The sequence below is a fragment of the Podospora pseudoanserina genome, chromosome 6 (genome assembly GCF_035222485.1).
Source record: "Podospora pseudoanserina strain CBS 124.78 chromosome 6, whole genome shotgun sequence".
Taxonomy (NCBI): Eukaryota; Fungi; Ascomycota; class Sordariomycetes; order Sordariales; family Podosporaceae; genus Podospora; species Podospora pseudoanserina.
This window is the reverse complement of record NC_085925.1, coordinates 3,369,035-3,390,664: the sequence shown is the minus strand read 5'-3', so window position 1 is coordinate 3,390,664 and position 21,630 is coordinate 3,369,035. Positions and strand designations below refer to the sequence as shown.

The window sequence follows — 21,630 nt, the reverse complement described above, 5'->3', positions numbered from 1 at the left end:
TAGGTGGTGGCACATTACTTGCTGCGGCCGCCTTTCTCTTCTATCGTCATCACCGGAAAGAGAAAGCCAAAACAACCGCGCTTGAGCTCACCAACAGAGACAACTTGGACAAGGCTTTACACAAACAGATGGTCGAAAGCCCCGCTCAAGAGCTGCCATCTTGCTCAAGCGCCGCTGAGCTTCCAACCGACCACAATCATTGCGAGTTGGGTGCAGCTCATGGGCATACTGAGTTGCCTTGTGGTGACACGCAATGCGAGAGCCAGCAACCGCGTGAACAGTCGGCAAGATAAGAGCATGGGGGACCTTTTCCTCCGCACTAGCAGCCATACGCGATAGTCTTAGCGTACCTAATAATGTCGTTCAATTGCGATGGCTTGTTCTTTTATGTCTCCTACCTAGCTAGATGCTAGCGGCAATTATGTCTTCCTCAATTCATCCTTTTTTTCCTGCCATGCATGTGGTCTAGATCCTTGATTGACTACCACTGGGCCACTTAGTTTGAGGAATCAAGGCTGTTCCCGGTGACGTTGCAGGGGGGCTGCATAGTCAGATGGTCTAGACGCTTTTGCTGCAGCCATTCAGCTCTCGATGTGCAGGACACTATTACCACCACCAGCTACTTTGAGACTCAAATGTCAAGCTGAAACCCTGATACAATGCAGCCACAACATCCAAACGTCTTGGTTCGTTGACAGACCAGAATCATCAAGTCACCTGCAGTTCGTCTCGCAGATGTTGACTTCGTTAATAACCCCATTTCGACTGTGGCTTGACAGGTTGAAGCTGGTGTTCACGCCTTTCACATAGGTACTCAGAGTTTTGAGCATGGTGCTCCATGCGAAGAACAGGTATTTGAAGACCGTGATGGCCAGGATTTTACTTCTCTATTATCCATCTTTCTAAACGGCTTTGAAAGCTTCTTCTACACGAAACTCTATCTTCTACAGGTACTCAGTCTTTGACTCTCACGACAATGTCTGATCAACCTCCCCATGACATCAGCGAACACATCAGCAAAGATGCCGCCTCCTGGTCCACGGCTCCCCTGCTGAACTTCTTGCTGCACTACACCCGCGAGACAGCAGAGCAGGGCCGTTATTCTGATCGCATCAGCGGGCTCAAGGCCATCGATGTGCTCAACAAGGGGTACACGGAAGAGGATCCCTTGCCTGACGAGAGCGAGGAACTTCGGCAGTCCCTTCTGCAGCTTATCCACGACGGTCCCGGGAAGGAAAAGGTTCCCAAAGGCACATCTGTAAGCTTGTTTCTCATTGATATGGACACCACATGCTAACTCTGAACCAAGGTTACGATCGTCGGTGCTGGTGTGTCCGGTCTCTGTGCTGGCTATGAGCTGAAGAAGGCTGGCTTTGATGTCACGATCCTTGAGGCATCCTCTCGTGTGGGAGGACGCGTTGTCACGTTCCGCGACCCAATTTTTGCCCCTGGACTGCACGCGGAGGGAGGTGCTATGCGCATCCCTGGCAATCACTTCCTCCTGCGAACCTACATTGACAACTTCAAGATTGGTGAGCTGTTCAACTTCGAAATGCAGAACAAGTTCATCTACTTGTCTGAGTACAGGGGTGGGACCACGTTGACCTACGACGACTTCAACGACAAACTAAAGAGACAAGAGCCTGAGCTTCTCAAGCTCTTTCCATCGCTGAAGAAGTGCGAGCGAGGCCATACGATTGACAAGCTCTGGGAAGTGGCGGTGGCACCTGTTGTTGAAGACTTTCGCAAGGCTTACAAAAACGCCGAAGGCGATGAGCCTTTCAAGATCAAGACGGCTTACCAGGCCATCACCAACCTCTACGACAAGTACACTCTGCGATCGTACTTGCAGGAAAGGGCTGACTGGAGTCCCGACGCCATCAAGCTATACGACCTAGGCAATGCCCACGTAGTCTTCGAGAACGGCTTCATCGAATCTTTCAAAGACGCGTTCCTGTCCAGCAACTCCCAAGGCGCGCAAGTCGGCATGCAGCAGCTCCAAGGCGGGATGGATCTCGTCCCCAAGGCGTTCATCTCCCCTGATCGCGGCGAGAACTCCCTCATCGACAACATCATCTTCGGTGCCCGCGTCACTCACATCACCGATCCCAAGCCCTCCCCCGACCCCAAAATCCCCACGGCGCCCCAGATCAAAATCACATACGAAACAACCGGCTCAAAGAAGCTCACGGTGGAGTCAGACTACCTCATCCTCGCCATCCCCAACACCGCCCTCCGCGCCATCACCAAATCCCGCCCCTTCGCCACAGCCCAAGAGCAAGCCATCCGCGACGTCCGCTACGTCGAGGTGACCAAAGTCTTACTTCAGTACAAGACCCGCTGGTGGGAACAAATCTTCACCAACCACAACCTCGGCACCGACGGCGGGCTAGTCTCCGACCTCCCCATCCGGTACACCGTCTTCCCCGTCTCAAAAGACAACGACCAGTTCAAGCACTCCCGCCGCGGCGCCATCATGGCAGCCTACACCTTTGAGCAGGACGCCACCATCCTCGGGGCCATGTCCCCCGAGAGACAAGTCCGCATCGCTGCCGAAAACCTCCATACCATATTTCCCGAGGCCAAGTCGCTCGAGCTGCTCGAGGCGGGGACGTCGCAGGTTTTCCCGTCCGACGAGCTCGCGGGGGGGAGTGCGTTTTGCTATTTTGGACCGGGGCAGAAGAAGCAGTATCTGGAGGCGATGTGTGAGAGTGATTGGAAGTGGCCGGAGAGTTCGAGGTTGGGGAAGCCGAGGGTGTTCTTTGCGGGTGAGCAGGCTAGTTACACGCACGGGTGGATTCAGGGGGCGATGGAGGCGGGGTTGAGGTGTGTGCAGCAGGTTTATGCTAGTGCTACTGATTTGGTGATTACTGTTAGGGATGGGAAGGAGAAGCAGGAGGGAGAGGAGGGAGTTGTGGCCGAATGAGCGGGTGGTCACGCCGAGAGGGGAGAGGGCTTTTTACCTATCTGTAGTTTGACGACGGCTCCCAAGAGCCTCAACGAGTTCCGATACTCATTTTGACAAGGAAATTTGAAACAGTCGTGACCTGGAAAAATATGCTATGCTGGTGACTCGAGCATGTTTGAAAAGTTTAGATTACATGACGTGAAAGCTGCCTTACCAGCTGTCAAACGGCTACATGCGGAGCAAACATCGAGACTCACACCACCACACAATGTTGATATACATCTTTCCAGCAAACAAAATGACAAGTACAGACTCCCACTTTGGCTGACGACTTGTCAGAGTTCCCTCTTTTGCTCTTTGCAGCCATACCTACCTACCCTCTCTCACCAGCTTGTCCTCCTGCAAGATCTCTCACTCTCCCTCAGGATAACTTTTTCGAAAGTTCTCACCCCAGAATCTCTCTCAGAGAACCTACGTCATCCTCAAACCTACCACAATGTCCTACTACCGCCTCTCCCCCCTCTCCGAACCCTCCCCCTTCGACTACCACCGCTTCCCCCACAACAGGGAACTCCGCCGCCTCGCCGACTTCAAGTCCGACAACAACCTCCAAATAACCCACCGTTTCGTCTGGCTCTGGGTCCACAGCCGTCTCCCGGAAGCCATCAAGTCCGCAGTCCTTCGAAGCGGACTTTCCTGTTTTGGACTGCGGCCGGCGATTATACCGGACATGTCGGGAGACATCACGGTTATCGCCTGTGATGACAACTGGGTTACGGAAGAGCAACTCGAGGGGCTGGAGGTCGATGTGGAGGGGGTGTTGGAGAGTTTTGGGGTTTTTGGGCGACAATTAAGGGTTGTTGTTGTTTAAGGGGAGCGATAGTTGGTGGTGGTGGTGGTGGTGATGGATAGATAACTGTTTACATTGGGAAAGACTTGGGGTGATATGGATAGACAAAAGTTGTTCTCTGGGCGCATCATGGAGTTTGAATGAGCAATTACCATGTGGCTCCCTCAGCCAAGCACTTTGACACATTATTGACCGGAGCTAAAAGAGTCTGAGGTCTTGGGACTGGTCCACAAGTTGAGGTTAGCGACGGGGCAAAATGACCTAGACTTTGAACCCGTGTCTCAAACATTGAAGTCTGATAGGGCTGAAGAAGGATTTGTTGGTTGACTTGTGGTTGCAAGAATTAGTGATGTTCTATGCCGTGAACCGTGTGACAGGGGTTAAATGGGGGTCAGGTTCGTCCCTGTCGGCTACCGCCAACCCCAACCCTGACGCCAAAAAAACATTGGCATTCGCAAGCTTCAACTGAACAGGAAGCCCCGCAGCCTTCCAGAGCGGCTCCTGGTGAAACCTTAACACCGCGACAGGGCGTCTGGCAGATCTCGGCCTTTCCCTTCAACTCTCCACCAGTGGGCGGAGCGACGCCCGCTTCATTCGGCCCGTATGCCACGTCCAGGATGGAGCTCCACCGCAAGTGTTCCCTGTCGTCGATTGGGCGGCGCAACTGTCTTCGCTGTCGTTCGTCGAGCCACTGACAGAAAGTGGGTGGGTGGGGGTCAATTGCAGGCTTGTAACTTTTTCCCTGACGCGCGGAGTTTCCCTTTCGGTGCGACCCTGGACCACTGTCTCGATACTCGCGCCCCAATTCTCGTCCTTCGTTTGCAAAGCGATGAGGAGTGCTGCCAGTGAATGCGTGTGTGAGTGGGCCACACGGCAGATACGATGGTATCCGTAGCAGAGTACAAAAGCCGGCAGCATCCCTCAATCCTACCCACTTACCATTGTTAGAATGCTTCTCGTGTCTGGATGGGATCCATCGGTGCAACCTTGAATATACCATCCGGGCCGTTGATGTTGGGAGTTAACTTCAGCCTCATCAAAGTTAATGTGTTAGTCGGTCCGTATCTGTGCCACGTTCAAAGAAAAGCCTCTTGACCGCATGCTCGCCCTCAACACCATCACCTCTGCGCAGAGGTAGCACGTTTGACATCATGGCCGACAACGCAACAGCCGCAGCCATGGCTAACACCGGCCAGCAGCCGCCGGGCCCTCCGGCTCCTGCTGCCCTCGACGACATCACCCCAGCGCCAGCCCCCGATGCTTTCCAAATCTCCACAGCCAACCTCACCTCCCCAAACAACGACGACCTCGAGAAACAAACCCCCATCATCACCACCACCCCCACCAACCCAACGCCCCTGATCAACCCAGACGTAAACCACTACCGCATAGCCGCCCTCTCCCTCGCCTCCCTAACCGCAGGCCTAACCGACGCCTCCGTCGGCCCCCTGATCGAACCAATGAAGCACTTCCACTCCCTCCCCGACGACAAACTCATCTCCCTCCTCTGGGTCGCCCAAGCAGTAGGCTTCATCCTCGGCGCAGCCCTCATCTCCCCCCTCCGCTCCCTCAAACCCTTCCTCAACCACGACAACATCACCCTCCTATCGGCCAACATCCTAGTCTTCCTCTCCTACCTCCCCTTCTCCTGCTCAGCTCCCCTCCCCGCAATAGTAATAACCTTCCTCCCTCTCGGTTTCGGAAACAGCTTCAACCTCGCCATCGGCAACGTCTACTGCGGCTCACTTCGAAGGAAAGCAACCTTTTACCTCGGGGTAACGCACGCCTGCTACGGCCTAGGTGCCACAATCGGACCGCTCATCGCCACGAGAATGATTGTGCAGACGGGGTTGGAATACGGCCAGTTTTACAGCATTCCGCTGTGTCTGAGTCTCATCAACTCGATGTTGTTGTTTTGGGCGTTTAGGGAGCACCCCGTTGTTGCGCCTCCCGCGGCGGGCACAATGGAGGAAGGCAATGCCGTGCCAGTGGTGACGGAAGCGATGAGACCGAACCCAGGAGAATGGCTCAGGTCCCACCTCCCAGCTGACACCAAGCTCGTTGTTTTCGCCGCCTTGTTTATCTTCTGCTACCAGGGCGCCGAGGTCTCAAACGCAGGTTGGATAACTGAGTATCTCCACCACCGCCACCCCGCCTCGCAGGAAAAGATGGACACATACGGGTACACCATGACCGGGTTCTGGGGAGGCGTGACGCTGGGACGGGTGGTGTTGACACCGCTGGGGGAGCTCTGGCCCGGGGGAAACAAGGTGTTTGTGTACTTTCTGATCCTGCTATGCACAGGCTTTCAGCTGTTGATATGGTTGTTAAAGGGCGGCATTGTTGCAAGCGGTTTGTCGGTAGCATTCGTTGGGTTCTTCATCGGCCCCGGATATCCCTGCGCGATGAGGGTTGTGATGAAAATGCTCGACGAGAATGAGATACGGAGGCCACCGTTTGGTAGGGTGGATAAGGAAGCCAAAGCGGCCGCGATGGGCGTCATTTCTGCCTTTGGCATGACCGGCGGGGCGGTCGTGCCTTTTGTCATCGGAAACCTGAACAGCCCTGTTGGGAGATGGGTGCTGCATCCGATTGTGCTGGGCTTGTACGCGCTGATGCTCCTTCTGTGGTTCTTCCTGCCAGTAGCAAAATGGAAAAAGTCGGCCTGGAAGCAGCGACCAATACACCGCTTTGTTGATGCCGTCTTGACATTCTGGCAGTCGCTGTAATAGACTAGAAATGATAATTAAATATGATAATAGTTCGTCACATACCTCGAAAAAGTTTGTCTCACGGGCGCGTGGTCATGATGTGGATGAAAGTTGAATTCTAAAACGTCTATTCGTCTATTGGATTGGCATAAGAACAGTTGCCGGTCTATTTTCTGCCCGTTGCAGCCTCCTTGACGGTGGTCTTGCCAGCCACAATGTCCTTGACAGTGGCCAGGATTTCGGTGAAATCCTGGAAGGTTGTGAAGGGGACGTTCTCCCTCTCACAATACGATACGAGATCTGAGGCCTGGTCAGCATGAGCAGCAAGACACAAAACGAAACCAAACGTACCTCTCCCAGACTTGGCAAACAGAAGATCCGTCTCCTTGGCTGCGGAGAGATCCGACACGCCGTCGCCAGCATAAAAGAGCACCGGCCTCTCTTCAGCAGGGAGCCTGGCATAGGGCCGAATTTCGAGGGACTTGTCATGTCCGAACCCACTAGACTGGCGTCAGCACCATATCTCCGAGCTCCACCGTCGACCCCCACGCGATGGAACATACCTATCATCGTGGTAAACGATGTGCCAGCCGCCGGCCTCGTTGACGCTCTTTCCTGGCCGGGGGGCAACATCATTGCTGACGATTTGCAAAGTCTCGGCTTCCTCCTTCCCCAGCATGTGGGCCAGCAACGCTCTGATAACGGGCTCCATACCGCCGCTCAGGATCACGATGGGCACATTGTTCTCCTTGGCCCACTCGAAGAACTGCTTGAATCCTGGGTCCAGGGTGATGTTCTTGAGGAGGAGCTCTATGCACTCGTTGAATGGTGTCTTGATGCTGTCCAGCATGTCGGCAAAAGAGTCCCTGAAATCCCGGCGGCCAAAGAGAACATCCTCGTTGCCCTTCTTGCGGAGCTCAGCACCAAAGCCAAGGTTATCCGTCATCCAGTCATTGCTGTCTTGCTGGGTGATAGTACCGTCAAAGTCGGTAAAGAAAATGAACTTGGGTTTTGTCTTGAGCGCCGGGAGCGCAATATCGAGAGTAGAACCCATGGCTGTGGTCAGAAGCGGCTGGGTGAGGTTGAAAGAATAAGGAGTTTCTATCCTTCCAGCTCAATAAGTAGGTACAGAGAGGGGGGGCGTTGCTTGTTACTAAGAGCAAAGCTGGCTGCAGTGAAGATCCCCGCGCTGAGCTGTCCAAGTCGTCTCAAAACGAAGGGCAAAAGAACTTGATTGGGCAGCAGTCGGCACTGAAGAAGTATCGGTGTATGCGCTGGGGCTCTTGGCCGAACTTTGCGTGCTTTTCCAGAAGACAACGGCGTTTGGAGGCAGTTGCCGCAGGTCTTTGACCCCACTACAAATCTTGATCCGAAGCAATGGGTGGTCCCTGGATCTTGGATCTGCGCTGTCGGCACAGTGCGTTCCGTTGAGTGTCACTTTGTCAGCGGGGATCCGGGCGGCATTACCCCTGACCCGATACCGGACTCGGCCCGGAGGCGGTAGACCTTGAGTGGCTTTGGAGGGGGCCGAAGCTTTGGCCTACGGCCGGTTCAAAGATGGCACCTTTGGATTAGGTGGCGTAGGTATACTGAACAGTTTGATCGGAATGAATTAAGTTAGTTCCCAGGTCAATTTGGTTCCAAGTTAGCTTCTTGACAGGCAGGGCCCTGCGTTTCAACAGTAAACCAAGCCCCACCACACCCAAAAATTCCACTGCGGGGCACTGATTTTCCACTGAGCTGCAGACCGGAAAAGGTCGTCATCGCAATCAGCATTTGCATCCCAGGTCGCGAAACATAGAGGATCCCAAACCCGAGCAAAAGCACCTTCAAGCCATGGCCAAGTCAAAGCGCAACATTCTCGCGGCCGCGCAGGAGACCCTTACTCCTCCCGAAGAGTTGACCGAATCCCAATCCATCGCCCGCGTACTCCAAGTCGAGGGCAACAATCTTTACATCTGCGAGTTGCCCAACACCAAGACCATCGTCGTCGAACTCCAGTCGCGCTTTCGCGGTACCATTTTTATCAAGAGAGGTGGATATGTCCTGGTAGACTTGGCTTCGGCCGCCGAAAGGCCTGCTGCCAGCAGAGTGGTTGGCGAAATTATCAACATCGTGCGCGATGAAAAGGCGTGGAGGAAGCAAGCCTATTGGTGCCGTTCTTTGGTCCCAAGGCTGGCTGGGTATTAGGCTGACATATTGCAGGCCCAAGAAATTCGAGAAAAAGACCTACGACGACGACTCGGACAGCGAAGAAGAGTCCAACGTGGGAAAGATGCCGCCAAGCGATTCGGAGGACGAAGACGAGCGCTGATCGAGCTGGGCGTGGAGCCGGGGTCTCCGTCCACTCCCAGCATACATGAAGCCATGCCGGCGGAGTCATGAACGGGTTCGCCAGCCCTCAATCACTTCGTCTTCTGAGCGTTATCGACCAATAGTACAGAGCGCTTTGTTCCCAGCCATACCGACGCAACGGTTGTTGCCATCACACCAATGACGACCCCCGAGCTGAACGGCGTGCTGGGATAGACATTCCAAGCCCATTCCTGGGCAGCCCACAGCATGTATTGGAGAACGGGGTGGATGCGGCTTTTGTACAGGAGATAAGGGGTCGACCAGGCAAGATATGCGTAAAACTGGTAGTGAAGGGAGCGAGCGAAAAGCAGACCGATGACGTTGGCTGAGAGTATGGTTGTCATAACGTACTCTGGCGTGATGGCTTCGGCGATGGCTTCTTGTTCCTGCGGTAGGAAAGGGGATTTAACCTGGAGAACTGAGGTGATAATATGAGAGAGCGATCTTCCGGTCCCTTTGAGCCATCGACTTGTGAGGAAGCTAAGCAGGGCGAGAACATGGAGCGCGAGAAGGACCAGGGCGAACTCCTTGCTCAGAAAAGCTTGTTCTCCCATGAAACGCCAGTTTACTGTCCACTTGAAGAAAAACTGCCGAGAAAGCTCGAAGGCCCGCCCAAGGTAGCCCCACGGGTTGTTGGCAAGGAATGGAACTCCAATTAACACTTGTACCAATGCAATGATGGCCGCAGATTGCAGGGCTGAGTTGAGTCCGGTCCCTAAGAGTAGGATGGTACCCACCGCGGGGAGCACCAACAGTAGGGACATTTTGATGCCCAACCCCCATGTGTAGAATAGGACACCAGCTCGCCACGAGTGCTTCTGGAAGGCAAGAATGGTGAGGAACAGAAAAAGGACGGCGAAACAGTCGTTGAAACAACGGAGAACAAAGATACTATGCAGGCGCCTGGAGAGGATGAGGAGGGGAAGGACGTAGGGAGGCACCTATTACGACATGTCAGCCTGGTCTCGTACTGGATGATATACCTCTTGCTCACCCTGGCATTGCGGTAACACCTCATTACAACACCCAAAGTGACGACATAGAGAACTGCAAACAGCTTTTGCGCCAGCAAGATGTTCTTCCCCTCGTCGGTAAGGTAATACAATCCTGTATAGGTGTAGACATGGGCGGCAGGATAAACCAGAGGGCCGGTGCCTCCTCGGATTTTGGTATAGTCGCGTTCGCCGGATATAAATTGAGACACTTGCTCCATGTATGCTTTCCAATCGATTTCGGTGTCTTGGTAGAGAGAGTGTTAGTTGGGACATATGGCTGATCGGCGCAACAAGAGCTTACAGGGTATCAGTCGAATGACCAAGGCGCACAGGACAGCATCCGCCAGGAAGAGCGCGGGCGCAATGACGTGAGAGAGCATATGACGACCATTCAAAATATCTCCCACCAGCCCAAGGGCCTGCTGGTGCAATGGTGGTTTTCGGCCCGTCATGTTGGCGTTGCTACTGAAGCTTCAGGTTGGTCGTCGCGAGAGGACGCGTTGCTGGAGCTCTCAGCTTGGAGCTCGGGTACCTGGTGGCTAGTTACAGTGGACAACTGGCTGTCAACTGGTGCCACTCCCACCAGCCAATTTGATCGCAACTCTTCATTTGGCAAAACAAAACATGATCTTGCAGCTGCTCTGTTTGTCGTTGTCATTATCATTATTCAATGTTCATTGCAATGCCATCACAGCTTTGACTGCCGCTTCTCCTGCTTCACAATCTCATCAACCAGCTCCACCACCTTCTCAGCACACCCATAACTGCCCTGGTATCCCCAACCAGCATGGCCATAATTGTGAACAACCCAGGTCCCATCAATCTTCTCCTTCTCAATCCTGACACCACCCTCTCTTGCTGGCCGTAGCCCAACACCATGCCGGATAATGCTCAGCGCCTCAATCCCCTTCCCGTCCGTCAACTCCGGATGCGCCTCCACAGCGCGCTTCATAATGCGCACAGCAATGTTGGGATCTGGGTTCGGGTCCCAGTTGTGCTTCATATAGGTCCCCCCCAAAATCGTTCCTCCACCCAACGCACGCTGCATCACATACATAATCTCATCATCGGCATCATCACACCCGCTGCTCGTCGGCATGAACCCCTTGGCCTCATTCCTAACAACAACAATCTGCCCTCGTGCCGGGTAGACAGTCTTGTCCATCACACCCCCCAGCTTGCAGGCCAAAACACCAGTAGCATTAACCACAATATCAGCCTTCTTCCCAGTATGGCTGAGGTTGTGAGCCTGGGAGATATGCTTCACAATCCCTCTTTTGAACTGCACCCCATACTTGGCGCATTGGCCCACGAGCCACGGGAGGTAGATCGCAGTGTTGATACAGACAGACATGAACTCACAACCAGAGTGCATGCCCTTGGGGAGTTCATTAGCGGGTATCTCGCGGAAGTTGTCCATAACCTCCTTGTACCAGGGGTCAAATTGGAAGAGGCCGTCGGCCAAGGCAGCTTTCAGGCCGGTGGCAACATCCTTCTCGCGGCGGAGAACACGGGCAGCTTTTCCCCTTCAGTTAGAATCACCACTTTGTATATATGCAAGGTAGGCTCAAAAAAAAAAAAAAAAAAAAACTCACTCTGAACATGCAACCCAGCCTCGGGCACCTCCTTCGCCAACCTCCTCAACACAGGCCAAGTCCGTCTCTCCCATCGGCTGTCCTTGTCGAGTGCCATTCTACAACACTTATCAGCAAATAGTGCCATGATCAAAAGGTTTGAGCAGCACTCACGGCAGGACGTTCGCCCCCGCCCAGGGAGAAGTATACTCAATGTCATAATCCCCAGGCATATGCTTCGCAACAACCGTAATCTCATGCCCGCCCTGCTTCGCCAACTCCAATGCGCAGGTAAGGCCGCTCACACCGGCGCTGTTTGGGTCCCATTATCAGTTCCGGCACCGGCGATGTGGGGCTCTTTGATCACGGAGACTCACCCGAGGACGACAATGGTTGGCATTTTGGCTGTGGAATAATAAATCGAGGTGTTCAAGACGGGCTATTGAAAAGGGCAAGTATAGATAACAATACAACCAAAAATCCCTCCAGAAGCAGAGGTTTTGTACAGCCAAAGAGAACTTTGGTATCAAGCAGTTGTCCACAAAATCGGTCCAGAATCCAGCCTAGGCGCCTGCCTTCCCGGGCTTTAGCGCTATCAGCCCCGGGTCCACTTTTCAAATCTCCGCCGACCGCCGTTTATTCCCGCTATCCCGTCCCGTGTCATGGGCTTTTTCCATGGCTCAGGCTCCGCTCGGCCGTTGGCTGACGTCCAAAGCTGCTGCGTACCAAAATCCGCCGCGCCGGCCAGCCCGTTCAGGAAGCCTGACCGCCGTGATTACGCTGCAAATGAGGCACAAGAACGATATTCCTTCTCAGATAACTTTCCATGCATTGGCTTTCTTACCCAACATGCGCACTTGACGCGTTGAGTGGCCGAGTGTGTGTTTGTATATCGGCTACCGTGTTAAATCCTTATGGTGTACGCCCTCTAGATAGGTAGGCAGTTCTTCGGGTGACATAAGAGACCATGCTACAAGTAAGCTTACGCCTCGTGGTACGAAAGCAATCTGTCTCTGTTGCCACGCTCAGCAAAGCCGAATATCCTCCTCTTCAACACTCCAATCCAACAAGTCCCTTCTGCTGTTCTCAATTCCGACCGAGACTACTAATCCACCACCTGTGCTGGGACGTGATACGTTAACAGGGATACACGCATCACCAACAAGCCGATACGTCCTAGCTGTCATCGCTCTGCGCAATATGCACGGCGCCTTCCCACCGAGAAGCACGCCGCAAATATCACCAGTCTGAGTAGGCAAGGGGACCAAGGCGAAAAGCCCTCTTTTCGTGACAGCAATACGTCGATTATGGACGTTCCACTGAGCGTAGGTGTGGAATCCTTGGATACCATTCCTAGCACTGTCCGGAGGAGGCCGCGGGACAGAATCCCGCCTTGTAGGCTCTTCCTGGCACAAGTACTCCATGTAGGCAGTCCTCCATTCCACCCATTCGGGCCATTCAGCGCCCCATGATCGGCCCACAGATAGCACGTGGGCAAATGATAACGCTGCGAAACTGCCATGAGTGGGTGACGGGTTGGTGAATGTCACAGGGAGAAGGTCGAGCATCTGGTTCCAGAGCATTTTGATGTCGCTCATGGAGACATCTCGCGAAAGCACATCAGACGTGAAGATGATGTCGTCAAACATGAGCCCCTTGGCTTCCAAGGCGTTGTCGTGGGAAACGCTAGGTCTCAGCTCGGTGGGTATGAGAGCTGGGCCTGACGTGTGAGTGATGATGTTGTCGAACAGGTTGAGATCCCATCGAGGTACCCATGAGGGAAACTTTTCGTTCATACTGTTCCCGGTGTGTTGTACACAATGCAACAGGCTGATGTCCCCCATCGAGTTGACGTAATCTCTCGCCATGTCCAAATAGACGTCTCTGGCTGTCTTGTGTTCAGAATAATCCGGTTGAAAGTGGAGACTTAGCCCGGCCGAGGTTGCCAGTGACATGAAGGCATACACCCGATCCCGCGCGTCCTGCACATAGAGAGCCCGAGCATCATGGAGCACGATGAGAAAGTCAAACTGGGATGACTGTTTCGCGTAGAGCGGCATGGTCTCCCCCTTGTGCCTCAGCCGGTACATCTCGAGATGGAGCCGGTTCATTCCCCGGCCACCGTCCTGGTATTTAACCCGAACCTGTGGAAGCCTCCGGACCATCCAGGTATAAACGCGCACGAACGACTTCCAATTGATCTCGGTCTTCCCCCACAGCATTAACCCATTTCGCGCCGCACCAGCCTCCTGGATCACCCAACCGCGTGTGAACCATGGCTTATGCGTCATGTTGATGAAAGCCTCCCATCGCGTGTCTGCTAGGAACAGCTCCCGCTCCTCCGGACTGGGGGTTGGAAATGTGTCCCACGACTCCCCGGCTGCTCTGACCCCATCAAGAACCATGGCCTCGATTTCATGCACCAAGGACCGGACCACCTCACCCTCCTGGTTGCTGTCTTCACCAAGGTGCAGCAGCACCCGTCTTGCCTGCCCGTAAATTTCACTCATCAACAGTACTTGGCTCGCCCGCTCCGTCAGGTCGTCTTGGTTGATGCAGATGGAATCCGCCCAGAGGACGCGGGACTGGTCGGGTAAACGCATCCGATGCAACGCGCGGCAGAGGTTGGCGGTGATGTGGCCGGCTCGGCCGTTGATGCGGATGGGGTGGTCCCGATGCGTGTTTCCCCATACATACGAGATGGCTTCGTACGGGATGGGCTTGTTGAGGGTTGTTATCTCAAGAGAGCAGCACAGGGTGTCGTCAACTCCACCAGGCTCTAGAATCAGGACGCGAAATGCGTTACTCTCGGGCAGCGGCGCATATTCATACAACATTCCGGCAGAGCTGATTCCCGCCACGTTTGAGGCTGATTCTGCTGTTGAAGACATTTAGAGGGCTCCTGAGTTGTGATTCAAGCCAGCTTCTCAAAGTCAAGTATCCGTACCGATCTACGAATCGTGAATTTGGCTGGACATCAGGAAGGGGGAAGGACATAATAACGAAGGGAAAAGAGACGTGTCAAAAGCTGCGCAGCCTTAGATTCCTTTATAGTTTCATGTTGGGTAACAAACTGAGCCACAGAGGTACCTTAGTCTGCCAGGTGCTGTGCCTTACGGGTGTGGCAGGCCATTGCAGGCTACCGACGAGGGCGGTGCAGGGGCGACAGCCGCTGTACCATGAGTTATGATTCGTCTGATTTTCCATCGATACCTACTGCCGATAAATTCGAGGACATCAAGAGTCCGGTCGACTTGTTCATAACCACCAAGCCCGCAACCAATCGAAAAGATAAAAACGATGGTATTTCAATGCCGATATATGCAACCAATATCCAATCTGAACGCCACCAAGGAGCAGGCCAGAAATCGGATCGTCATCATACTGAAAAGAAACAAATAGAACCAAGCATTGTTCGTGTTTCCCGCTAAACAAGGTAGTCTTCCCGAAGCCGCCAGTACAAGGATTTATCATGCACCATTCTGCTCAGCTTAACCAGGCATTGCTGGTGGCATCATGTCGGTACGAGCAGCAGCCTGACCCCAGGCTTCCCAATCAAATCCATCATTTTTCTTGGATACGGTTCTTTCTTGCTTCTGCCCCTTCGCACGAGCCTTGCCACGAGCCTTCTGGATTCCAAAACCAAAAGACCAGAGGTCTCGCTAGCCGTCAACAGAGGGACTCCCGTCACGGCTTGGGGTTGACCTGCAATCCATCGAGGAGTCTCTCTCAAGGTTGGAAACAGAGTGCTCATCCGGTGATGAGTCTCGGTTTCGGCTCGAACTAGGCGGGCGATGGGTCGCTGCATCACTATCTGCGCTTGAGGCAGGCTGGTGTTGTTCTGCAAAAGAGATTGATAGCTTTCTGTGCTGAGTCCTGGGACTAGGCGCCTCCTCAGTCTTTTCGTCATCGGTAGGTGACTTCGCTCCGCTGACTGACGATCTGTCCAAACTAGCACTGCGGGAAGACTGGGACTGCCGAGCTTCATGAGCTGCTTCTTCATCGTCACTGCTGTCAGCGTCGGGGCTTTCGCTGACATGGGTGCTTCCATATTTTTCAATATCCAGATCCTGCAACTCCTTGAAGAACTCGTCTGGGAGCATTTCGCGATTCTTTATAGCCGTGTCATAATCATGTTTCGCTTGAACAATGATTTCCTCAAGCACCCGGACCAACTCTCTTGATGAAATTCGCTCTTTGGGGTCGTTCACCAACAGTTTTGCTTCAATAAGATCCAGCACCTTGCCAGTGATGGTGTCTGACAGCCTAAGTGAGAGACGCAAAAACTGGTGCCAGTCTTTGACTGACTGCAACAGCGCAAAGCCATCGTGAAAGCCACATTTATGAAGTGAGACACCTTCGTCGGTCTGGGCCGTTGGCACAGCGCGGATGGCACCGGAACGAAGTCTCTGATATTTATCATAGCCGTCTGGCCCGAAAACAATCCACGTCGCAAAACTGGACAAAACGCATCCCAGGGACCAAATGGTCATCCTGCGCAATGCTTTCATAGTAAACTGCGTTATCCGCCGCCCGGCTGTGCATTCTGGGGAACCTGGGCGAGTAATTTTAGTATAAGTCGGTGCGAGGATATGTACTATGCAAAATGTACAAACATCATACCGGATAAAATGGCTCTGTGAGTCTTCTCCACGTTGAGCCGATGCAAAGACCTTTCTACTTCAAACTTGGATTGGTTAAAGTCTGCAAGCTTGAATCTGTCCTCAACCCAGAAGATCCTGTTGGGGTCGGTATAGCCATGCCATCTGGATTACCCGGCAAGAGTCAGCGATGTGACCATACAATTGACTTCAGCAACGTACCCTTTTGACAGCACGACTTTTCCATTTGGAAATTTGTACTCCATTTTCTCCAGGTCAGATAAAGTCTCGGCCACACCGAAAATCCTAGTCCAAGAGTTGACGATTTCGAGATTTGTACTTGGTGCTGCTGCCGAGGTAAGGATCATGAAGACTTTGTTCGACACCCTCAGAAAGGATGTGGCATTCCCCGTAATCTCCATCACTGGAGCCTTTGTACAGGAAGCTTCCATGACATTTAATCGCTCCTTGAGCATTCCGATGCCCTCAAAGTGGCTGATTTCGTCCATGAACACTCGATAGTTGCTTTGATATGAAAACATGGCGAGACGATAGCACTGGAAAAGTCTTATTTAGTAGAGCTCACGCTACTGGGGCAAACGCATATGGACTTATCTCACATAGAACGGGATAACTTACCTGACCAAACTCGTTATCTTCCGTCTCTGACCCCTCAAACTTCTCACTGAGCTCTCCCGAGATGAGATCACTCTGGATCCAAACATTGTTCACCGCTGTGTGAACAGGTCCAGGAAGTCTTACGACTTCCTTCCTGCAGAATGGGAGGATGTAAAAACCCGTTTCCAGCACTTTTGCTTTTCGGCAGATATCCTCAACCCTAACTGGCACGAATGCCCAGCGCTCGCCGTCGAGCCGATCTATAAGCTGTTGTATCTGCGATTCAGGCCGCAGATGACAGCACCGGATAGCGTCGCGAATCCCACTGGGGACTTCTCGATCAAGCGTGTCGTCTTGAAAGTATGACATGAAGATGTGTATGAGATCCCCGCAATTCATGTGGATAAGAATGGCAAAAACAACCAGCGCTCCCTCCAAATCTTCTTCTCGTACAGGCACAAACGAGTCGAAGCCGTAGACGCTGGTAAGAAGCGGAGCCGCGTTCGATGCGTTGTTGCCATTTTCGACTGCTTCCATCCAATCTACGATGTCTCGCTGCGCATAGAAATCCTGGTCGTCATAGTTGGTGCGCTTGATCCTTCGAAGCATCAAATGGAACTCTTCTTTGGGTCTGAATGGCATGATTGTGGTGAATAGACTTGAATAGTGGAAGACAATAAAACGAGGAAGGAGGGGAGAATAACTTTGAGGGGCCTCCAGTAGATGCCTGAGATGGAGTGTAGAAATGGAAAGAGGAGTGCTGTTGGTGACCCGACTCCAGTCGCTCCTGTCCGGTCTTCTTTCTGCACCTCGGTCATTCTGAGGAGCGCCATGCAGCAGGTGTGCCTACAGACCACAAACACAAGCATGCTTCTACGAAGACGTCATGTGATAAAATCTTTCGATAGTTAACATGCTGCGGTTCTCACGGGCGGCTATTCCCTATGAATAGGAAACAGCATCAGCCGCGGTTTTGGGTTCATGAACATTCCAGTATCCATATTGAGGCGCTTTTGAAGATTTCCCGGCACTTGAAGTATAGGTACCTAAATATCTAAGTATCTGAGTGGCTTTCAAAAATGTGTGGTAGATTTAGCTACATCTCTTAACCCTATTTACCACCATCATCATTAGATGCCACGAACAAAATTCCGCATTGGCAAATCTTCAGAGGTCGTCACCCTCTCCTGGATTCAAGCTTGAGGTTCGTTCAGATTCCAATTTCAACCGCGGCCTGAAACAGTCCATCCTTATGATGTGCCAAAATCAGTGGAAAAAGAATAAAAGAAACAAAACAAGGTTAGTCTTACAACAAACTGTAATGAATGCTGTAATCTTAGGCAGTGGCCATGTGAGCGCCTCCACTAACATGCAAGGTCTGTCCAGTGATCCATCCTGCTTCATCGCTTGCCAGCAATGCAACCACACCAGCAATATCTTCCGGCATCCCAACCCTTCCTAGTGGACTCCAAGATGATATACGAGCGTCGATTTCCGCCACACTCAGTTCATCCCCGTCCTTCATGTACTCCTTTGCATTCTTGTCATACATATCACTCTTGACACCGCCAGCTGCGATGCAGTTCACTGTGATGTTCTTCTTTCCAAAATCCCATGCCAGGCACTTGGTCATTCCCGTAACCGCCGCTTTGGACGCCGCATAGATTGTGTGATGTGGTACGCCCTGGCCATATTTCTCAGCGTAAGACTCAACAACAGAAGAAACTCCACGGCGTGGGAACATACCATTACGGCAGAAACACTGCTTGTCAGTATCAGCCTCCCCCTTTCCTCCATATACTTCTCCGCTTGTTGAGCGACGAAGAACTGGCCCTTGACATTGACATCGAAGACATGGTCGATCTCCTCCGATTGCACTGCAGCAAGATTGCCGAAATGCTCAACGCCAGCGTTGCTGACAACTATGTCAACCCTTCCCAGCACTTTGACAGTCTTTTCAAACAGTTGTGCTACTTCCTCGGGTTTGGAGACATCAGCCTGCACGGCGTAGGTTGTGACATCGTAGTCCTTATTAATCCGTTTCCCCAGGATCTTGGCTTCTGCGGCGGAGTTGTTGTAGTTTATTACTACAGCACACCCATGTTGAGCGAGTGTAGTTGCAATAGTTGCCCCAATGCCGCGAGAGGCGCCGGTTACTGGCAGGATGGAGTCAGATCTCGGATAGTTCACTGTCAACTGCGGAGGAGTACCTTACCGATTGCAACTTTGCCCTCAAGATTTCCTGTGAACTCATCCATGGTGATGGCTTCGAAAGCGGCGAAATTAAAATTGTGAGTATGGGATGATCAAACATATAGATCAAAAGGCCATGATGGCATACTATCGTCAGAGTGGATCCGTGTCTCGTCTGAACTCACCAGGGAAATTCGTGACAGTTGGGTCCATGATATTGGCTAGATTGGTTGATGAAGAAAAGCCTATCACGTCACATCTTTCTGATTTATATGAAGTCAACACCGAAAAGCGGCGAACTTGGGCTTTCGTGACGCATACCCACGGTCTGATCAGAATGTCGTTACCCCTGAATACCCCTGAGTACCCCTGAACCCTTAGGGTACATGGATGCCAGGGTTAGGGTATGACGTCTTTGCTCTTGGCACCCGGGCGGTCAGCGGGGTACCCGCGGCAGAATGCCAGGGAATATCATCAACGGATCCGATTGACACCCGAGAGCTCTCTTCTCCTCACGTCCGGCACACCCGCAACGTTGTTACCGTTCCAGCCGTTCCCCGGCCTCGAGCCGAATCCTTCATGTCGCCTCACACAACTTTGCGGCTGGCTGCCCGGCCTCTCAGTCAATTGGCGACGAGGAAAGCGCTAGCCCAGCTGCCACCGTCGCAATGTTTCCGGTATAACACCTCATGCGCTGGATTCGGCATTGGGCTCTACGCCCGTCTCCCACGGCACTTCTCAACCGCCCGCCCTCCCCCAAAACGACCGCAACCCGAGACAGATCCTGTCATTGAGCTTGGATCTCCAAGCGAGCCCATTCCCCTCAGCGCGCCCCAGCCCGAAAGCCAGCACATCACAGAAAACACACCTTCAGACCCCTCATCACCACCACCCACAGAAGATGCCGACCCCTCAAAATCAGAACCAACTTCCGAATCACCTTCCTCCTCTCCCGAAACTTCCTCCCCCGACCCTTCTCCCTCCGAATCCCCAAACCCCTCCCCCTCAAAACCCAACCCCCCCGAACCCGAACTCCCCTCCGTAACCGACTCCCACCGCCACTCCCTCTCAGTCAAATTCTCCACCTTCATGGACCAGTTCCAATCCCGCATCCTCGTCGCAACCCAAACCCTAAACGACCTAACAGGCTACTCCGCCATCGAAGCCATAAAGTCCCGCAACGCCCAGCTGGAATCAGACCTCTCCACCGCCCAAGCCCGCCTCCGCGCCGCCCGCCAAAATTACAAGTCCCTCACCACCCACCGCGCCTCGACCCAGAGGGAGGTCACCGCCCTCCTCGCGAGAAAAGACACCTGGAACCCGACCGATCTGGAACGATTCACTTCGCTTTATCGAATGGACCACACCCTCGAAGCGCAAGTCTCTGCCGCGAGCGCGGAGCTGACAGAGGCAGAGACGAACGAGAGCAGGATATCTGCTGAGCTGAACGCGGGGATCCTGAGGCGGTATCATGAGGAGCAGATTTGGAGTGATAGGATAAGGAGGCAGTCGACTTGGGGAACGTGGGGGTTGATGGGCGTGAACTTTGTCTTGTTTTTGGTTCTGCAGTTTGTGGCGGAGCCGTGGAGGAGGAAGAGGATGATTAAGGGGATTGCGGAGACGGAAAAGGAGAATATGGAGGAGGTGAGGAGGGAGCTGAAGGAGGTCAGGGCGGCGATGGAGGTGGTGAAGGAGCATCATCAGAGACAACAACTGGCTGCACCTGTGGTGGTGGAGGAGGAGCCAGTTTTGATTGAGGAGGAGGAACAAGAAGATGGTGCTGCCGTCCCCTTGGCAACAGAAGAGGAGGAAGCCACCCGCCCATCGGAGCACGACTTTAGGCGGAGCAGCCTCTTTGGAGGCGGCCAGAGGCCTTGGAAAGAGGTGCTTCAGGAGTACTGGGAAGATCCCCAGTTGCTCAGGGATGACGCGATAGATTTGTATAGCGACAGGAGGATAGCGCTGAGGATGAAGGATGTGTCGGTTATCGCGCTTGAGGGCGCGGCGGCGGGTGCTGCGGTTGCGGTGGCTGTTGCGCTGGCGGTGATGCGGTTCAGCAGCCCATAAGCCACAAAAATGTTTATAATGTAAAATACCAAAACCCCCTACCTATTCATGTAAATAAAACCAGAGATGGAGTGCCGTATATTAGACCTGGGTTGGGTTGGGAGTTAACATCCAATTTGACCAACCACCAAAACAAGGGGGATATGGATAAAAAGGAAGATATTTGCCTTCCTGGCAAACACTGCCGTGACATATAGAGAGGCACCCCCGTAAGGTGAAAGAGGGTCGTTTCATCTCTCCCGTTCATTTGCTTGACTTCTAAAGAAAACGGCCCTGATACAAGAAGAAGAAAAAGACAGTTGCAAGAAAATGCACCCCCACCCTTCATCCCTGGTGTCTTTGCCACCCTAACCTTGACCTTGTCCAGACCCAAACGTCGCACAGCACGCCCTCCTACTCACATATGCTTCTTCCATCATTGTCACCCCATTACGCCATCCTCCAGTTCTTCTCTTGACACCTCACTTGTCAGCCTGCCTACCGCCGCCTTGTCGTTCTTAGATCCCTCTCTCGAAGCAGCAAATCTGGTCTGTCACAATGCCCACTGCCTTCCCCCTCCCGTCAAACGATTGTCCCTCCTCATAAACAACGCAGCTGGACACGAAGTGCCCTGGGTATATGCTAATTCCCCTCGGCCCCCTTTCATTACCAAAACAGCAGCGTTAAACAACTAGCCACGTTGCAGGCACAAAGTATTCTCGTCTCTGTGTTGGTGGTTGCCATGTCGGCAACAAACTTCGACAGACAGACCGCGGTCG

At 53.1% G+C, this 21,630-nt stretch overlaps 11 protein-coding genes across 11 annotated transcripts; 4 read left to right on the top strand and 7 right to left on the bottom strand.

Moving 5' to 3' along the window:
* Positions 1 to 976: 976 nt before the first annotated feature.
* QC764_608520 (uncharacterized protein) lies at positions 977 to 3,070 on the top strand (the record flags this gene model as incomplete). The annotated part of the gene is made up of 2 exons (XM_062949336.1): positions 977 to 1,258; positions 1,310 to 3,070. The coding sequence occupies 2 exons, from the start codon at positions 977 to 979 to the stop codon at positions 2,924 to 2,926; spliced, it is 1,899 nt and encodes a 632-aa protein (XP_062798060.1). The 3' UTR covers positions 2,927 to 3,070.
* Positions 3,009 to 6,566, bottom strand: QC764_0098570 (uncharacterized protein; the record flags this gene model as incomplete). Its single annotated transcript, XM_062941045.1, has 2 exons — positions 3,009 to 6,481; positions 6,553 to 6,566. 2 exons carry the CDS (start codon positions 6,564 to 6,566, stop codon positions 6,067 to 6,069), a joined length of 429 nt encoding a protein of 142 aa, XP_062798058.1. The 3' UTR covers positions 3,009 to 6,066.
* QC764_0098580 (uncharacterized protein) lies at positions 4,910 to 6,487 on the top strand (the record flags this gene model as incomplete). Its single annotated transcript, XM_062941046.1, has 1 exon — positions 4,910 to 6,487. One exon carries the CDS (start codon positions 4,910 to 4,912, stop codon positions 6,485 to 6,487), a length of 1,578 nt encoding a protein of 525 aa, XP_062798059.1.
* A 69-nt stretch (positions 6,567 to 6,635) lies between the features above and the next one.
* Positions 6,636 to 7,523, bottom strand: QC764_608500 (uncharacterized protein; the record flags this gene model as incomplete). Its single annotated transcript, XM_062949335.1, has 3 exons — positions 6,636 to 6,769; positions 6,821 to 6,969; positions 7,033 to 7,523. 3 exons carry the CDS (start codon positions 7,521 to 7,523, stop codon positions 6,636 to 6,638), a joined length of 774 nt encoding a protein of 257 aa, XP_062798057.1.
* A 540-nt stretch (positions 7,524 to 8,063) lies between these two features.
* QC764_608490 (uncharacterized protein) lies at positions 8,064 to 8,822 on the top strand. The gene is made up of 2 exons (XM_062949334.1): positions 8,064 to 8,622; positions 8,675 to 8,822. Exons 1-2 carry the CDS (start codon positions 8,306 to 8,308, stop codon positions 8,781 to 8,783), a joined length of 426 nt encoding a protein of 141 aa, XP_062798056.1. The 5' UTR covers positions 8,064 to 8,305; the 3' UTR covers positions 8,784 to 8,822.
* A 52-nt stretch (positions 8,823 to 8,874) lies between these two features.
* ALG3 (dolichyl-P-Man:Man(5)GlcNAc(2)-PP-dolichol alpha-1,3-mannosyltransferase) lies at positions 8,875 to 10,271 on the bottom strand (the record flags this gene model as incomplete). Its single annotated transcript, XM_062949333.1, has 3 exons — positions 8,875 to 9,765; positions 9,819 to 10,063; positions 10,121 to 10,271. The coding sequence occupies 3 exons, from the start codon at positions 10,269 to 10,271 to the stop codon at positions 8,875 to 8,877; spliced, it is 1,287 nt and encodes a 428-aa protein (XP_062798055.1).
* A 236-nt stretch (positions 10,272 to 10,507) lies between these two features.
* On the bottom strand, positions 10,508 to 11,919 carry DAO1 (D-amino acid oxidase; the record flags this gene model as incomplete). The annotated part of the gene is made up of 4 exons (XM_062949332.1): positions 11,771 to 11,919; positions 11,568 to 11,705; positions 11,415 to 11,512; positions 10,508 to 11,337 (listed from the first exon to the last, which is right to left on the bottom strand). Exons 1-4 carry the CDS (start codon positions 11,791 to 11,793, stop codon positions 10,508 to 10,510), a joined length of 1,089 nt encoding a protein of 362 aa, XP_062798054.1. The 5' UTR covers positions 11,794 to 11,919.
* Positions 11,920 to 12,418: 499 nt separating this feature from the next.
* Positions 12,419 to 14,284, bottom strand: QC764_608460 (uncharacterized protein; the record flags this gene model as incomplete). The annotated part of the gene is made up of 1 exon (XM_062949331.1): positions 12,419 to 14,284. The coding sequence occupies one exon, from the start codon at positions 14,282 to 14,284 to the stop codon at positions 12,419 to 12,421; it is 1,866 nt and encodes a 621-aa protein (XP_062798053.1).
* A 600-nt stretch (positions 14,285 to 14,884) lies between these two features.
* QC764_608455 (uncharacterized protein) lies at positions 14,885 to 17,254 on the bottom strand (the record flags this gene model as incomplete). The annotated part of the gene is given in 5 exon segments (XM_062949330.1): positions 14,885 to 15,055; positions 15,068 to 15,948; positions 16,017 to 16,159; positions 16,217 to 16,551; positions 16,634 to 17,254. The coding sequence occupies 5 exon segments, from the start codon at positions 17,252 to 17,254 to the stop codon at positions 14,885 to 14,887; spliced, it is 2,151 nt and encodes a 716-aa protein (XP_062798052.1).
* A 694-nt stretch (positions 17,255 to 17,948) lies between these two features.
* QC764_608450 (uncharacterized protein) lies at positions 17,949 to 18,870 on the bottom strand (the record flags this gene model as incomplete). The annotated part of the gene is made up of 3 exons (XM_062949329.1): positions 17,949 to 18,296; positions 18,359 to 18,768; positions 18,828 to 18,870. 3 exons carry the CDS (start codon positions 18,868 to 18,870, stop codon positions 17,949 to 17,951), a joined length of 801 nt encoding a protein of 266 aa, XP_062798051.1.
* Positions 18,871 to 19,195: 325 nt separating this feature from the next.
* Positions 19,196 to 20,872, top strand: SHE9 (sensitivity to high expression protein she9; the record flags this gene model as incomplete). Its single annotated transcript, XM_062949328.1, has 1 exon — positions 19,196 to 20,872. The coding sequence occupies one exon, from the start codon at positions 19,196 to 19,198 to the stop codon at positions 20,870 to 20,872; it is 1,677 nt and encodes a 558-aa protein (XP_062798050.1).
* Between the last annotated feature and the right edge of the window lie 758 nt (positions 20,873 to 21,630).

Excerpts from the sequence above, each read along its gene's own strand:
- QC764_608490 (XM_062949334.1), top strand. The coding sequence starts at position 8,306 with ATGGCCAAGTCAAAGCGCAACATTCTCGCGGCCGCGCAGGAGACCCTT. Across the intron at positions 8,623-8,674 it reads TGGAGGAAGCAAGCCTATTG|GCCCAAGAAATTCGAGAAAA; the intron begins GTGCCGTTCTTT and ends GACATATTGCAG.